The 17741-nt window shown below is 41.5% G+C and overlaps 2 protein-coding genes across 3 annotated transcripts; both read right to left on the bottom strand.

Moving 5' to 3' along the window:
* si:ch211-117m20.4 (CUB and sushi domain-containing protein 1) lies at window positions 1–5606 on the bottom strand. Of its 2 annotated transcripts, none has more exons than XM_048237595.1 (5): window positions 4773–5606; window positions 4275–4424; window positions 3799–3966; window positions 2801–3001; window positions 1–1546 (listed from the first exon to the last, which is right to left on the bottom strand). In XM_048237595.1, exons 1-5 carry the CDS (start codon window positions 4879–4881, stop codon window positions 1356–1358), a joined length of 819 nt encoding a protein of 272 aa, XP_048093552.1. In that variant the 5' UTR covers window positions 4882–5606; the 3' UTR covers window positions 1–1355. The 2 variants fall into 2 exon arrangements, with proteins under 2 accessions (XP_048093552.1, XP_048093553.1); XM_048237596.1 differs by lacking the exon at window positions 1–1546 and adding an exon at window positions 2138–2603.
* An 88-nt stretch (window positions 5607–5694) lies between these two features.
* On the bottom strand, window positions 5695–17411 carry LOC125291067 (histone H4 transcription factor). Its single transcript, XM_048237594.1, has 11 exons — window positions 17007–17411; window positions 16481–16528; window positions 16131–16298; window positions 15808–16034; window positions 14881–14992; window positions 14628–14780; window positions 14373–14450; window positions 13911–14031; window positions 13683–13821; window positions 13257–13381; window positions 5695–7230 (listed from the first exon to the last, which is right to left on the bottom strand). The coding sequence occupies exons 1-11, from the start codon at window positions 17017–17019 to the stop codon at window positions 6861–6863; spliced, it is 1554 nt and encodes a 517-aa protein (XP_048093551.1). The 5' UTR covers window positions 17020–17411; the 3' UTR covers window positions 5695–6860.
* Between the last annotated feature and the right edge of the window lie 330 nt (window positions 17412–17741).

Below are 17741 nucleotides of genomic sequence, written 5' to 3'. Positions count from 1 at the left end.
AGTAAAATGTTTATTTTTAAAATGTACATTTGTTTAAGATTAAAGATTAAGCTTGTCAGAATCAAGCAAACAACACTGAAGTTGATAAAAAGGGCCTGGTTCTGACATTGTCATAAGGACAGATTGCTAAGTCATTGTGTTGATTACGAATGTGTATATAAGGCAGCAGACACCAAGAGTACGCCCTAGATATTTGGGATCTTTTGCTACAGGGGAAACGCTGGAATACAGCTGCAAGTAAAAGAACCAGCACCAGTAAAGACTATTGATAAACAGGATGGCTCTGAGACTCTTCACTGTTCTCTGCTTCACAGCTCTGGTGCAGCTTCTGGGGCTCCAGATTACAGCTGGTGAGTGAAAGCTTGTGGTAGAAATACTTCTCATAAAAGCCCAATACATTACCAGGTGTCGGGGGTCATGGAATTGTATCTGTTTATGAATTTATTTGAAATATAACTGTATTCTTGAAAAGGTTTGGGCTTGCATCTTGAAAAAGCAATTTTATGTCCTTACACATGCAATACTGGCATAAAATAACAAACACGTTCATGGTGATACTCCTGAAGGACCATGGAGGGAATTATCTGTGGGAATTTATTGTTAGAGCCCCCTTTGCGTTCTCTCGCAATACTTGTGTTCCCACCAAATACCATTGACTTTGTGAGGGAGTGCAAACGTTTGCGAGGGAACGCAAAATGTGTTGCGAGGGAACGCAAAAGTATTGTAAGGGAGGGAACGCAAAACATATTGTGAAGGGAATGCAAAAGTATTGCAAGGAACACAAAAGGGACCTCTAAAAAATAATAATTCCCACTATGGTCCTTCGGGGGCTCCGTAAAATACAGTTACATTACAAAAATAAAATATTTTGAGCAGTCAATTGTCTTGGCACTCAGTATTCCACTTAACATTGACACTATGGTACTGAATTTAAATGGAAACAATGATTTAACTTCACATAACATTATTTCCTACACACTAACCATATATTATTATGATGACTTTTTTTTCTTTTAGAGCAATACCCGGATGTAGAAATCCATATCACTGTCCAAGACAAGATCAGCAATGAACATGTACAGGGGAATTATAAAACCTTGATGAGGCCAGGTGGTATTCTCCTGGGTGCTATGAAAAGGCTAACGGAATGTAACCAGGACTTCAAGTAAGTCGAGACAAGACATGGTCTAGAATTCAGGACGGGATTAGACAAGTCATGACCTTAATAAACAAGATAACAAAAAAAGTTTCTCTTTGTTCACTGAATGCCAAAATGTAGCCTACTGTAATGAAATCTAACGCTATCTATTACTATGATATTGCATCATGCTGAATGCAGGTGTACCCTGGTTTGGTTAAATCTCCCGTCTGTCCCTTTGTTTTTGTTCATAGGTACAATGTGACATACAATAATGACTACGGGTATTACCTTGAGAAAGTGAACGGTGTGGCTGGAAACGATGCTGATCACACCTACTGGCAGATTCTGTCCAACAGTAGTGGAAAGCTAGACCCAACAAATGTGGGTGAGTACACCGAAACGCACCTGTGAGGATCAGCATATCCTAGTTAACAGCCATTTATTATCCAGAATTAAAACGTACCATTTATGTTTCGGTTTATGTTTACTTATAGTTCATTAATTAATCAAAGCAATGGCATCCCATAGATAAAGTCATAGATATGTTAAATGATGTAACAAATGTACCTTGTGCATAATTTAGTGAAAACATCTTTATAGTCAGCTTCAGCTGTCTTGTAATACAGGGGAAAAAAATCAACACTAACTCACAAGAGAGGCTTTCATACATGAATCACTCACAGACCTAAACCAAATCTGACAATGTATCTGACATTTTAAATGACACTGGCATTGAGTTCTATTCGTGAGCAATGACAGCAAATAATAACATGTCTTTTTAATTTTTGCAGGAGTTGGCTGTTATATCCCAAAGGCATATGAAACCATTGTCTTTAATTTCACCAAATGGTAATGGCAAGATGGAGCAAACTCCAGGCATCAGTAGCCATCATCCAACCCCATCCGAAAAACACCTAGTAATATTTTCTCCACATTGTAGGTCCCCCTTTTACACAACACCCTCACTCGCGGCCAGTCCTGTGAAAGGGTGTAACAAGATTAAAGTTTCAGATTAGCTGTCTTTAATCCACACAGAAACTCTGAGCAAATTGAGAACTCACAATCTCACAGACGTCCCGGGATTTCTAAGGTTTCCTGCTCCTTGATGATCATGCCTGTGGTGTACCATATAGCATAAGAGAAATTCCTCCAATCTAAAAATTAATGAGTCAGTCCATGTAGATCCCATGGGGGAAGAGTTCTAGATTGTCCAGTTACAACATCGGATCCATTACACAAATCCCATGACCCAAAGAGTAGAATGCAAAGAAGCTTCTCATGTGTTAACATCCAGTCAAGAGTCTTGATTCATGCTGGAGATATATCCCAGTGCATCATGTTGAATAAAATGCAGTAGTCAAGCCAGTCTTTGTCCATTTTATAGTCTGTATTGCTTGTAAACCGAGTCAATCTATGTGGTTTTTAAGGTGGTGACAATGATCCATCCTCTACCCCACTGTTGCTAAAAGAAGTGAAACCCATTTTGCAAAGTAAAGAAAATGAACTTCTACATTTATATATATATATTACTTGCCATATATTTTGTTGATGAAAGAATTATAATAATAAACGTCAAGGTTATTCAAAACAAAATGACTGTAAGTCAAGGAATAACAGGGGCAGTTAGCCCACTGAGGTCTGTGAGGAGACATCACTCACCACAGGAGATGAAGCAGTCGCACTGGCAGGTGTCACAGCCGGTGAACCAGCGCTTCCAGCCCGACTCCTTCTTCTGGCAGTCGGTGATGCGGCTGCAGCCTCGCTTGGGCTCGCCCTCGTAGGACTTGGTGGCGCAGGAGGAGGTGCAGGTCCCGTCCAGCTCCCGCTCACTCACCTCCACCCGCCCGCGCCTACAAACCCCTGAGACATGACAGGACAGGGACACAACAAGCAGTGTGGTAGAATGGATGGGGGCAAAATTATACCCATGTATAGAAAAAAAATACATGGGCAAAATTATACCCATGTATAGGCCATACTTATATAAATATTACTTAAATAATAACCACACACCCACGCTTCCAACCCCCTGAGACATGAAAAACGAAACAGAACAAGCAGTGCGGTAGAATGGGGACAAAAATCATAGCCATGTATAGTCAAACTTATAAGTATAAACTACAGGCCTGCAGTTTACAATATCAATGTAGTAACCACGATTAACAGTGGAGAAATTACAGTAATGGTAGCAGAACCATTGAAGCAATAGAATTGCTCCATCCTTCCTTAACTTGTTAGGTACAACAGTCAGTACCTTCAAATGGACACTGCTACATATTAAAGAAATCATGCCGTTTCAGGTCATGTCTTGGTAATATGGTAATACCGCTATGTCTATGAGGTGGGTGGGATTTGTTGAATTGACAAAAGGATGCCTCAATAATAACAGATAGACTTGTTCCAATTTATTGTTTCAAATATCATACAAGAAATATATATCAAAAAAGGCAATGTATACGGCAATGAAAAAGGTTATAAAAGAGATTTTCAAACTGCATAAAGTTGCAAAAGCTTGATGACAAATGTGTTACTGATGGTGTGACACACCATTATATCTAAAATACAGCTCACTGAGGGGAAAACACACATGCACGTCTATGCAAGTCATTTCTGTGAGTGGGAGCTCCTTGCCCTTGAGCTCTAGATATCTGGCTTACTGAGGCAGGAGGGTTTGGCCGTCCACTTCCCGTTTGACTGGCAGGCCCGTGCAGGGTCACCGATGAGCATGAAGCCAGGTCGGCAGACGTACCGCACCACAGAGTCCACCCACCAGTCATTCCCATAGACAAAGCCATTCACGTCCACATCAGGCTGACCACAGTTTACTGCATAGCAGAACACAGGACACCCAGGGCAGGGATGAGCAGTGGCAGGTGTCAATGTATAGACAAGACAGATATAAGATGTCTTGAATGTGCCTATAGTCACAGTGGGCATATGTTGGTAACACCGAGCTGACATCTTAGCCACTTATATGATTGTCATTTGCATGTCTAATGTCTAATTATAGTAAACATTACAATGAGCTAACATACACACTGGGGATGTTACGGATGTAGCTTTGTACTCTATAGTACACTGAAGCACAAACATACAGTATTTTTTAGCATTTACTGTATGTTAAACTCAGTACCTCGGCAGAAAGATTTGTATCCAAACCAGCAGCAGTCGGAGTTGCCACAGGGATCCCTCTTCAGCTCGCGATGTCTTCCCTTACATCCTCCCACACACACCGGAGCAGTGCCTGACCAGTAGGTATCGGCCACAATCTCTGGCTCTACACCTGAGTTACGGCATTCATTTAACATCTGTGTCACACAGTAGACATACTCCCAACCATACCTCCTTACTAAAACTCTGACATATGACTGCTATCGACACATAGGACTTTACTACGTATGAAATATTCATCAGTTGATTGATAAAGCTAACTGTACATATTGATTGGTAAATATTCTTCAGTTGATTGGATATTAAATATTCATCAGTTTATTGGTAAAGCTGACAGTGCATGTTGCTTCATAGACTTGTAAGATACAGATGCAGTGTACACATTCTCATATCATTATTGCCTTTAGATGAAATATACAGCTGCTGCATACTTGTGGTGGTTACAAATGTCATATCTTACCACTGCCTTGTTCTGCTTCCTCCTCTGCTCCTGCATCAAGAAGGGACACCTGGGTGACCACTCCATATGAAGAGCCCAACAGCAAGAGAAGCAGTGCGGCCAGCCTCATAGTGCCCGATCGTAGCGTCACTGCGAGAGGGCAACCTCACTCGTCAACTCTTCATCCTGGCACATGGCTTGTTTTTCAGTCTCTGTGAAGTGTGGTGAAACCGGCTCTAAGAACATTAGATTATCATCCAAAGAGAACAGATTGAAAAATGAGTTTGAAAATCCCTTGTTGAGGTCACCAGATCACAAGCCAAAAACAGTTAATGTGGTGATTTAAGGTGTTTATTTTCCTCAGGAATTCTCCCGCTTGGGATTTGTGGGAATGATCTCTCCAACATGGAGAGAGGGCTATTTACACTAAGCCCTAAGGCCTGGCTAATCCTTTCCTCCAGCGACAACACCACCGGCATAACCGGCAGACAACTGGAACAAGGCAGCTAAACAGAATGACTCTCAAGAGATTACTGTTACTTCAACTCCAAGACCTGCATGAGCAGAACAATAGAAAGGAATGTAAAGGCAACAACAATAACATTCAAATTATTAGGAAAATGTTTTATGAATGCTCCTCCTGCATTTCAAGCTCCTATGCAATTCAAGCTATTCTGAAAAATAGTCTTCAATGCTAAATGATATAATATTTCCTAAGACTAAAGACATATACAAGGCCTGGGGAGAAGACCTGAGTGCCACTCTGTTGACCTAGTGGTACATCGATTGGATTAGTGTCAGTATTAAAGCGCTCTCGCTTGCTCTTACACTCCCTCACTGTTGTTTGTCCAGCCAAATCATCCTTACTTCCGTGCCAATCCATCTGACATTGATGACCTGGTGGACTCTTCTAATGAAATGAAATGAAACAGGGGGAATGACAGTTAGTTCAAGATAGAGTTTATTCAAAACAACTCCATCTCCTCTGAGGCTGATGTGGTTCTCAGAAAGTTATTTTAGCACAAAATAAATAAATCAACAAATACTTCCACATAACGGTGATGTAATAACTGTATTATATAGTGAGCAAAAACCAAAACACCTCATCAGTAACAGATGTTGGAGGCATAGATGGCCAGATTCACACTATCATTTCGTCACAGTGGAGTTTAAACATAAATGAGTTTGAGTCCCACTATAACCTTTCCTCTTTGGTCTTCCACTTTTGACTGGGGGGAATTAAATGGAATTGGAACCAATTCAACCAAACATCAAACACTGTTTAAAACATCAGAAAATGGCTGAAAATCACTTCAAGTGCACACAAATCGCTTATTCGCTTGTATAAGTGCAATTTTCTTCAAGATATTTACACATCAAACCCATGCCAACCAAGTGCCTTTGGAAAACTGCTGGCTTATAATTGACAAGAACATTAGCTAAAAGAGCTAAATTTAGAACAATAGGAACTAGTGTCACTTCAAACAGTCCATCAATAAGTATTCTTCTGTGAGAGAGGCAAAAGGAAGAGTTGATAAACTCATCAAGAACTGACGAAAGCTGTGGAAGCTATGAGCTGAGTAAGCTGCTGAGGACCAGAGCTTCAGATGCTGCGCCCTACTGGAACCATTAACTCTTCCAGAAGACCTGAGCATCCATGGGAGCAGAATGTCTTCAGTCAATTAAGTCAAGCACCTTTTTCACCAAAAAAAGGACAAAGAAGCCATTGGACATTCCAGATTCTGACTGCTGATAATGCAACCTCTGCATCCCAGAAAAGTGAGGAGCCGATACTTCCCATGAACCTCATTGAGCCTTGGAACAGTGGTCCTAGCTTGGCACTGCCAAACCCGAATCTCAACTCTGTGTCTGTAGAGATCATATTATAGTCACCCTCCTCACCAGAGAAAAGCTCAGTCTGCATGCTCTGGCCAGCAAATCAGTCATCTATAGTTGTAGTCTAGTGATTGATCCAACTGCTTTCAATAGAATTTGCATCACTCACTCACTTGCCACTTCAAGTGGAGATCAAACCCTCTGGACAAATCCCAAAAGGCAATGACCACAGTGAAACGCTGGGTCTGCCATCATGTCCCAGCCTCCGGCACCTCACACCACCTCCATGCCCAGCTGCTGTGCTGTGTCCTGCAGCCGCCTCATCACCGTGTCCTCCTCCGCTGCCTGGGCCTCCGGAGAGCTTCCCTTCAGCATGACCAGGAGCACGTTGTCCCCCTCCTCCGGCCTCACCCTCTCCTCCGCCCCACAGTCCCCCTCCTCTTCCTCCTCTTCCTCCTGGCCGTCAGATACATCCTCTCCGCCCGCAGAAGACTGCGGGCCACTCTCGTCACCCTCGTTCTGGGTGGGCTGGTCGGAGCAGTCCCCCTCCGCCGGCCTCTCCCTCATCAGTTGCTCGGTCAGCTCCACACTCTCGTAGCGAATCAGCTGCAGCCGCATGAAGCCATCCTCGTGCTCCTTGTACCTTTGAGAAGAGAGGGCAAGATGAAACAGTGAAGTGATATTTCACAGGAGATGACACAGACACAAAAACACCCATATCATCCCAAAATCCATTTAAACTCTAGTCAAGTCAAGTCAAGTCAAGTTTATTTATATAGCACATTTCATACACAGAGGTCATTCAATGTGCTTTACATAAACAAAACCAAACGATAATAACAAATAAAAGCATAGAAGGGCAATATAGTCAAAGAATAGTTAAAAGGTAAAGATCATAATAAAAAGAAAACATAAAACACAAGGTAAAATCATTTAAAAATAAAGAATAATTAGTAAGCAAAAACAAAGGCAAAAGTAGTAAAAAAGTAATAAAAGACAAAGTAGAATAATTATCGAGGCAGATTCAGAATTTGTAACTTCGGCACAGTTAGCAGAAAGCGCCTGAGAACAGTTTGGTCTTAAGTCTAGATTTAAAACTGGCTACAGTTGGGGCCTTTTAATGTCATCCTAAAGTTGGTTCCACAGCTGAGCCGCATAGCAGCTAAAAGCTGCTTCACCATATTTAGTTCTAACTGTGGGTTTTACTAGCAGGTTTTTCACCTGGGACCTGAGAGGACGAGAAAGGTGTGTACTGCTGAAGCATGTCTGACAAGTATTTAGGTCCTGCTCCATTTACTGATTTATAAACAAGCAATAGTGCTTTAAAGTCAATTCTGTGACTTACTGGAAGCCAGTGCAAGGACTTAAGAATTGGAGTAATGTGGTCAGTTCTTTTAGTTTTTGTTAGAGTCCTAGCTGCTGCATTTTGTATCACCTGAAGCTGTTTAATAGTCTTTTTTAGGAAGGCCTGTGAACAGTCCATTGCAGTAATCAACCCTGCTGGAGATAAATGCATGAATGAGTTTTTCTAAGTCATGTTTTGACATCAGCCCTCTGAGTTTGACAATATTTTTGAGGTGGTAAAAAGCTGATTTAGTTATCGCTTTCATGTGGCTGTTGAAATTTAGATCACTGTCAATTAATACACCAAGATTTTTTTACAGTATCCTTTGCCTTCAACCCTTTTTGTGTCAAGGAGAGTGGCAACCCTAAGTCTTTCCTCATTTTTACCAAATATAATTACTTCAGTTTTTCTTTGTTCAGCTGAAGAAAATTTTGAGACATCCAGGTGTTGATTTGTTCTATACACTGACACATAGATTCAAGAGGACCATAGTTGTTTGGTGATAGAGCTAAGTAAATTTGTGTGTCATCTGCATAGCTATGATATGAAATCTAATTATTTTGAATGATTTGTCCAAGTGGGAGCATATAGAGGTTGAATAATAGTGGCCCCAAGATCGACCCTGGGGAACACCACAGGTCAAGGACGTTGGTGTTGAGGTACAGTTTCGATGGCAACAAAGAAGCTCCTTTCTTGTAGATATGATTTTAGCCAGCTGATAACTATGCCTGTAAATCCAACCCAGTGTTCTAGTCTGTGTAGTAAAATATTTTGATCAACAGTGTCAAATGCTGCACTGAGGTCCAGTAGCACTAGGACTGATGTTTTACCTGAATCTGTGTTGAGGCGTATGTCATTGGAAACTTTAATGAGAGCTGTTTCAGTGCTGTGATTTGCCCGAAAACCAGACTGAAAGTAATCAAAATACCCATTTGATGTTAGGAAGGTGGTTAATTGATTAAAGACTACTTTTTCAATAATTTTGCCAATAAAAGGTAGATTGGATATGGGCCTGTAATTGTTTAGCATGGAGGCATCCAGGTTATTCTTCTTGAGAAGTGGCTTTACAACAGCTGTTTTCAGTGACTTAGGAAAAGTGCCAGACAGCAATGATACATTTACAATTTGAAGGACATCCTATGAGGCTATGAGGTGAAAAACAGTTTTGAAGAAATTGGTAGGCAAAGTGTCTAAGACACATGTGGAAGGGCTGAGATTCTGTACCTGTGTTTCGTAGTCTATCAAGCTGAACTCTGACATCAAGTTTAGTTTCCCTCTGTTTGTTGCTGGAAGTTCAGGTTGTTGAATTTGTAATTGAGCAGATATGTTGAGTCTGATTTTGTCAATTTTACCTTTAAAAAAAGATGAAAACTCATTGCATTTATTAGTTGAGAGAAGTTCAGGCTAATTGTGAGGGGGATTTGTTAACTTATCAACAGTTGAAAATAGAATACGAGTGTTATTTGAACTTCTATTGATAATGTTAGAAAAAGAAAGACTGTCTTGCTTTGCATATTTCAGAGTTATATGTGCGGAGCATCTCTTTATGGATTTCATAGTGGATCTGAAGTTTGTATTTACGCATTTTCTTTCAGTCTTCCTACACTCTCTTTTTAGAAGTTTAACTGCTGGATTTTGCCTCCATGGTGCTTTCTGTTTGTCCTTAACTTTCTTGAATTGTAATGGAGCAATGTCATCCATAATGTTTGCCATTTTGCATTAAAGTGATCAAATAAGTCTTCAGAGTCTGACAGTTGACTTGACTTTAGTGAAAGTGCTTGCTCAAAGAGAGCACTTGTCTGATCATTTATGATTCTCCTTTTACCATCATAGCTGTGTTTTGAGTGTGTGGGGACATAGACACATCAAAGAACACGCAAAAATGATCAGATAAGGCCAGGTCTTTAACAGCTGTAGAGACATCGAGACCCTTTGTGATAACAAGGTCGAGGGTATGGCCGAGAGAGTGTGTTGGCCCCTGTACATGCTGTGTTAGGGAGAAAGTATCGATTAGTGCAATGAATTCCTTGGCATAATTGTTTTCAGGATTATCCACATGCAAGTTTAGATCCCCTGATATAATAAGACAGTCATACTCTATGCAAACAACTGATAGCAGTTCACCTAGCTCTTCAAGAAAAACTTTAGCTGAATGTTTTGGAGGCCTGTAAATTGTCAGTAATAAAATCTGAGGAGAAGACTTAATGCATGCACACAGATATTCAAATGAAGTAAAGTCACCGAATGACGACTGATTGCACTGAAAAGACGTCTTGAAAATTGTGGCTATCCCCCCACCTCTTTTATTTGCTCTGGTAGCACTCAAGAAACTGAAGTTTGGGGGAGCTGATTCGATGAGAGTAGCAGCACTGTTTGCTTGATCTAACCATGTCTCAGTTAAAAGTAAAAAATCAAGGTTGTGTGTGCAAATTAGATCATGAATTAAGAATGATTTGTTTGAAAGAGATCTGATATTTAGGAGTGCTAGTTTTGTTAGTTTAAGTGTTGGGGAAATATGATCCATGGGGAAATCTGAGGTTGATGTGGTAATGGTAGGAGATTGGACTGGTTTACCCTATAAGCTCGATGCATTTGTGTTCTATTTCTTGTCAATACAGGAATAGAGAATGTCATGGGCTTACTGGGTCCTGGCATGTTCTCAAAACTACTGTCAGTACCATTTATATTGCAGGGACCCTGAGAACATCATGCAATACAGTCATCATATAATTGTCCCCTGCTGCTGCCATCTGTATTTTCCACTGCACATTCCATGCTATATGCCGGCTGAGAAAATGAACTAAGAGGTTGCTGCTGCTTAAGAGATCCTTCTAAACGGGGAGGGGGAGGGCGAGGGGGTGGAGGTGCCCTTCGCTTCTTTGGTGCTAATGATCTTGGGCTAGTAAAACTCTGCATGGCTACTGGTAGCAGTCTCTCCATTCTTGCAGGGAACATCATGTGCTTGGGTGGGGATGGTGATGGGTATTCAGGGGATCCTGTGGAGTTTGAGTGGGTGGTGGGATGAAGGGGTGGGGATGGGGATGGGAGATTAGGGGGGTTTGTGTGGCCTGGGGAGTTTGATTGGGTGGGGACGTGATTGGGTGTGGGTGGTGATGGGAAATCAAGGAGGTTGGGGTTGAAAAGTGATCCAGAGTCTCCATCTGCCTGCTGAGGTTCTGGGAAGTTTGTTGCAGACGCTCCGCTTTCAGCATGTATTCCAGTAGTGTATTCCATGTTGTTGTGTCTTTGTGGTGACAAGGAGACGACGGAGGTGGGAGGGGTATTGGTTCTGGTGTTACAACATGACCCTTCCTTTCTGATATCCTCTCAGCAGCTTTGATAGGTGCTATCTCCTCATGCTCATCACATCCATTTGTTTGCTGAGATTCCAGGGAGTTTGACGCCAGTGATTGACTTTGAGTCATTTTAGCAGCACCCATCTTATCTTGTCCAGTGGACATGGCTTGGCATTGTTGAGCTGGTTGTTTTATGTTTCTCCAAGGTCTGCATTTCAGTGGAGGCTAGCGGGTGGTTATCAGAGGGCCCCACAGCAGGGGAGGTTGGGCATATCTCTGTTTCAGCCTGTGCAGAGTGTTTTGGTTTAGCTGAGTTGTTGATGTCATCCGCTTGTTCCGTCTGTATGGCCACTGAGCGCTTATCAGAGGCTCGGCTCAAGGTTGGCAGAAAAAATGTTGGGTGCAGGAGAGAGAGGTGATAGTATTCGGTTAAGATCTTGGCCCCAGTCCAACTCAGCTCTGTGCTATTTGGTCTGAAGTATTCCCTGCGATTCCAAAAAAGGTTAAAATTGTCAATAAAATTCATCCCAACTGAAAAGCATGTTTTTGCGAGCCAGGTGTTTAAACTGAATAGTCTGGAAAATACAAAGCTTCCCTCTGCTGGGAGTGGGCCACTGATGAAAATTTGTATTCCAAGCTCATATAGGGCCGAAAAAAGTTCCTTGAAATCTTCTTTGACATAAAGCTGTTCTCTGTAGATGTCATTTGCTCCAACATGCACAATGATGCGCTTTGATAGTTGCATATTTTGACACCAGTTCTGCAAGCTTGTTTTTGTGTCAGACACTGAAGCATTTGGGAAACAACATACAATCATCCTTTCCCCATTTATATGTCTCACAGCAAAGTTAAGCCTAGAACGAGGGTTGTGGGATGAATAGGGGTCGAAAGTGCTGCTTCTTGTCTGTGCCCATCTTTCTATTGTTGTGGTTTGATCGCTGCCTGCTTTGGGTCTGTTCCTGGGAAATTCCTCTCTCTCGTCGTCCCGGAGGCATTCAAATCTGTTCCATAGTGTTAGGGGCTGTGGGCTTCCCTTAGGACCACAAGCCCTGTAGTAGTTTGCTGATCTGTCTGTATTTCTGATACGAGGCCTGAAGTTAACATCTGAATTTACTGGTGTTGAGGTAATTACAGTTCTTGTATTACGTTTTTTGTTTTTTGGTCTGGCACCTTGCCTGTGCCAAGGCTCTGTACTCACATTTCCCTTTGTGAGGACGATGCATTCATCTGCTCTATTAGCAGTGATATTAGACTGCTGGGTTACATTCTCTGCATTTCCAGTAGTTGCTGTACTCACTTCATGAGATGCCTCTCGTAGTTCATCTGTCGTTGATGGAAGGGCATGCATCTTTGATTCCAAAGTAGAAATCCTCTGTTCTAGCTCAGTACATTTTCGCATGATCTCCTGGGTCTCTGGCGGAGGAGGATTTTGTTTTAATCCAACTTCAAGGTGAATTGCCGTTCAGTTTTTGCTCGTTGACTTGGCTGGCTCATTTAAAGTAAAAAACTAACCACTAAAGTTTCAGATTTAAATGTACTGGTTTCACTGTCTTTGCTAAACTAGCTTGTAAATGATATAAAAGAATGAAAAAGAGTGGAAATTGCTAAAAGGATAGGTGAAGCAGGAGCAGTGTGAAATGCGTCCTACTCGCTTGAGTAGGACTAATGTCATTCATTAAGGAACCTGTAAACCAAAATGGGAGACTTTAACCATTTAGACCATTAAACGGGACATCAGAATTTAAAGATTAGTAACCCACCACCCCACCCACCTTTCACAGTTGAGTGAACAGGTGGACAAATCCCAGAAAGTAAAAGCAGAGATGCTTTAGCTTGGGTCACATGTTACCAATTAAATCAATTCTCCAACGACACCTAGTCTTAGCTTACATAGACAACAATAGACAAATTTTTAAGTGTCATAAGTGCAAGTTTTGACGAATTCCCTGCAGTTAATAAGCAGCAATACAGTATTTGGGACCCGATTGGGACAGATTTGTTAGCATTACACAGAGATGTTAAGAGAACCTGAATCTGGGGTGTCCTGATGGCCATTTGAACTGGTGTTTCTTGCGCAGGTGGGCTGTGAGGTTGTTGCCTCTCGTGAAGCACTGCTCACACACATGGCACTTGTAACGTGGAGCAACATCACCCTACAGAAGACAAAACCAAAATCAGATGCTGTATTGTCCTTGAAAGAGGAAGTCTTTTATAAATTTCAGTAATTTCAGATGCTGTATTGTCCTTCAAAGAGTCTTTCATAAATGACAGTTATTTCAGATGCTGTATTGTCCTTTAAAGAGGTAGTCTGTCATAAATTACAGTAATTTCCAATATTTGCTTCATGGCAGTTTTTTACCATGTTGTCTGAAAGCATAATAAGAAAAATTCAGCATATTGTAAATCTATGCTCTCTGTGTAAATGCACCAAATGAACATCATGATGTGTCTGACCTCGTGCACTCTTTTGTAGTGCGACTTAATGGACTGCATGGAGCGGGTGGCGTAGTCACAGTCCTCATAGTCGCACTGATAGGCTGGCACACTACTGTGTGTATCAAAATGTTTCCGCAGGTCGATCAGGTTCTTACAGCTAAAACATAAACACAGAGCACAAAGGCAAGATCAAGCCAGGCTCTGTCAGCCATTCTGTGCTAATGCTAATCTCTTCACCAGACTGACCTGTACTCGCAGTAGTCACAGCGGTAGGGTTTCTCGTTGCTGTGGCGGAACTTGATATGGTTTCTGAGTGAGGACGGTGAGGGGCAGGTCATGTCACAAAAAGGACATTTGTAATGGTTCACTGAGAGGGGGGAAACAGAACAGAAGGCATTACTCCCTGCAATTTGTTTATCTAGGACCTCCTAAATCTCTGCTATGACGAACCAAAACAATTTAATTCATGACATCGTAAAACCTGCTGCAGCCTTTGGAAACATGGTTTACATTGTCTATAAAGTTCCAGGTGCTACTTGATTTACAGCAGTGCAAAATTGTGAAATACAATAATATTGTTAGTAATCCCTGCTCAATATTGTTGATGAAGAAACAGGAACAGGAGGTTTTTGCTTGAGTAATTCCTTCTTACACACATTACTAATAATGGTTAACGTCATTTGATTCATAGGGTAATGCAGATCTTACCATGGTTTCTCATGTGGTCTCGGAGAAGTCTCTCGGTAGCAAAGCGCTTAGAACAATGGGAACACTGGAATCTCTGGCCTGCAAAGATTATTATACTCCACATAAGCAGTAAGTAGGCAGAGTTCAATGAACCTCCATTTCCAAGACGTAATAGAGCAAATGGCTAAAAAAGGGTCTTAGAATCTTAGAAAGAGTTAAGTTATGGTTAACTTACACTACTGATGGCTAGCCAGTGGTCAATAGTTCTGCTCATACCCTCAATAGTTGTTTGCCGCCGGATGTGGTCAAAGAACTTGGTGTTGTTAGCAAACATCCCCCCACAGGTCGGGCACGCGACTATCTTCTCCTGGGTGTGACTCCGCAGGTGCTCTCGCAACTTAAAGCGTCCCTTGAAGGTGGCCTCACAATCTAGAAAGAAAAAGAACCATGGGGATTGATAGTAGTTGAATTTGGTAGTCATCATATTATCCATTTGTGTAATATGATATCCTGTATATATGTTGCTAACCTTTCCAGCCACAGCAGAGAACATTCTCTTCCTTTCCATTGGACTTCATGTCCAGGGACAAGGCATGGTTCTCCACATGGCGATAGAACCACTCGGGATTGTCCATAGAGGCCTGCAAACAGAGTCAGATCAACACAGTGAAACGACATGGAATACGACATGAACAATGGCAGAATCAAATGACATGTAGGCCTACAACATCACTGTCAAACCACAGGAAAGTCGACATAATTAACAGCAGAATCAAACGACAGGGAAGACGACATGCGCAACAGCAGAATCAAACGATACAATAGGGCACAAACTGATCAACAGTTTATGAGATTCAAAATGAGGTGGAATTAAAACTTGACACAGACGATCATTTTGTCAGGTGAGAAATGACATAGTGTTGACTTGAGCGTTTTGTCACGTCTGTCATGAAGGGAATGTTGCATAGGCAGACAAATGTTAGGTCACATCTTCAGTGGACATAAGCGGTTGACAAAATAAATAATTATGCCACAAATGGATTGCCATAGATGAAAGGCAACATTTTGTTTTTGTAGGTTTTTGTTGTTCAGTCACTCATGTGCACTTTAAACTGTACCATTAAGGTGGGGCAGCCCTGGCCTACTGGTTAGCGCTTCGGACTTGAAACCGGAGGGTTGCCGGTTCAAACCCCGACCAGTAGGAACGGCTGAAGTGCCCTTGAGCAAGGCACCTAACCCCTCACTGCTCCCCGAGCGCTGCTGTTGTAGCAGGCAGCTCACTGCGCTGGGATGTGCTTCACCTCACTGTGTGTTCACTGTGTGCTGAGTGTGTTTCACTAATTCACGGGTTGGGATAAATGCAGAGACCAAATTTCCCTCACAGGATCAAAAGAGTATATATACTTGTACTTAAAATGTTCTCTGTTTGAAAAAGGACGAAATCCTACAAGCTCACCTCACAATGCTCCCAGGAGCAAATGAAGTTGTCAGTGATCTCGGGTATTATGTTGCGGTTGTGGAGGCCCACGGAACAAGTGCCCATGTCAGGGTGAACCTGAAGGATATTGAGTCCCCACTGCTTCAGCTTGGTGTGGTAGCAGTGGAAGAACAAATGTCTCTGTAACTCTGCCGCACTCTCCACTGAACAGAAGCCACAGTCTCTCCACTGACACACATGCTCATCTGCATTAAACACAAAAAGTATGAACAAATCAATGTATTGTCTAAAATGCCAATGAAACTGTACTTGTGGGAGGGAGAGTGGCCATTTTTCCTTACCCACATCGTCTTCAGTGTCCATGTCCTCTGTTGACATTGCGTGGTGTTTCTCCACATGCTTGCAAAACTCTTGCATTTGAGTGAAGGTCTCTTTGCAGGATGCCCACTCGCACGTGAGCACCAAAGAGGAGTCCTCTCTGCGAGTGCGTTTGTTGGAAGGGGCCATGACTGGAATCATGATGAAAACACATGATGAAAGCACAGAAGATGCAGCTACATCAGTTGTAAACATCAGCTAAGTCTGGTGGAGACTTTGAAACAATGGTTCGTTGGGAGCTAAAGGGATAGATTATTTGATCGTGTCTTTAGACGCGACGCAGCATATTCAGCAATCACTTTTGATTACTCACCTTGGTCTGTGAAGATTTGCTCAAAGTTGTTGGCGATTTCTGGTGGATCTATTGCAGTCAATAACGTTAACGTTAGTAATGAGTCTTCAGTGTTTCTCTGCTAGTACCACACTGATGTACTATGCCGCTATTACATCCTCACGATAACACAAGACACATGAGGCTACTTTAAGTGAGATCAAATACAACATAAGGAAATTATAATTTGATCTTTTCCCTTCAGTTCAAAGCAAACTTGTTGATACGTAGTTAAATTACACAGTAATAGGAGCCAATTAGACTAATACATAATGGTAGATACATATTATTCGTGTTCACAACCTGTGAGTCATGTTCATAACATTGTTAGCTATCCTAGATTTCCTTGTATTTTTGTCCACAACAGCAGCACCATAACGACTAAAGACTGAACCGTCAAAAATGGGTTGAAATAGAACACACTTTACTGAATTGACTAACTTTATTACGGTCATTAATCACACATTTCGTACTAACAATGTTATGAACACTGCCTTTGCAAAGTTACCTTTTCTTAGCATTAAAATAACTGTTTTGGTTTAGCCCATAGGTTTAGCCTTCAGGTTTGTTTTACTGGTCGTAAAGACTGCCGTAAAGCATCGATATAGTACAGTACCCTGCTAAGGACAAATATAGTTTACTTAGTCGCGTTTTCTGATTCTAGCCCACTCTGTGCAGTGTAATGTATGTCAGTGCATGACACTGTCAGGTCCAGATCACCGTAGAATTGATCATTCAGAAAAACTAATTTCCCTTATTTTAGTGGCAAAGCTTGTGAAACGGTCTTTAACCTTAAACACATGTAAATGTCTATGCTTTGCAAGTTATATGGGATAAAACATTGAATGTCGTCCGTTGTCCAGTTCTATACAGTCAGGGATAAAAAGCCATCATTGTGGGTGTCAAGGCTGTATTTTCTGCTGTTTCATGTTTCAAATTGTGAAAGAGAAAGAAAATATTATGACATAGGAAGTCATAATTATGACATTACTGGAATTTCAATGAGATGGTACCTCATTATGATGTGCCTGAAAATCATTCTTATGACATAATAAACCATAATTATGACATAGGCCTATACAAAGTCATTATTGTGACCTAGAAAATATAAAATTATGAGGTAGACAATCAGTAATTCTTATTACATAATGAGTCACAATTATCTCATGGTCATTAATGATTAATAAACATGAGGTCATGAGATGTTAATGTTATTTTGACCAATTACCAATTTTTACCTTTA

Source organism: Alosa alosa, chromosome 2, assembly GCF_017589495.1.
Source record: "Alosa alosa isolate M-15738 ecotype Scorff River chromosome 2, AALO_Geno_1.1, whole genome shotgun sequence".
Lineage (NCBI taxonomy): Eukaryota > Metazoa > Chordata > Actinopteri > Clupeiformes > Clupeidae > Alosa > Alosa alosa.
This window is presented reverse-complemented; position numbering and strand designations above follow the sequence as displayed.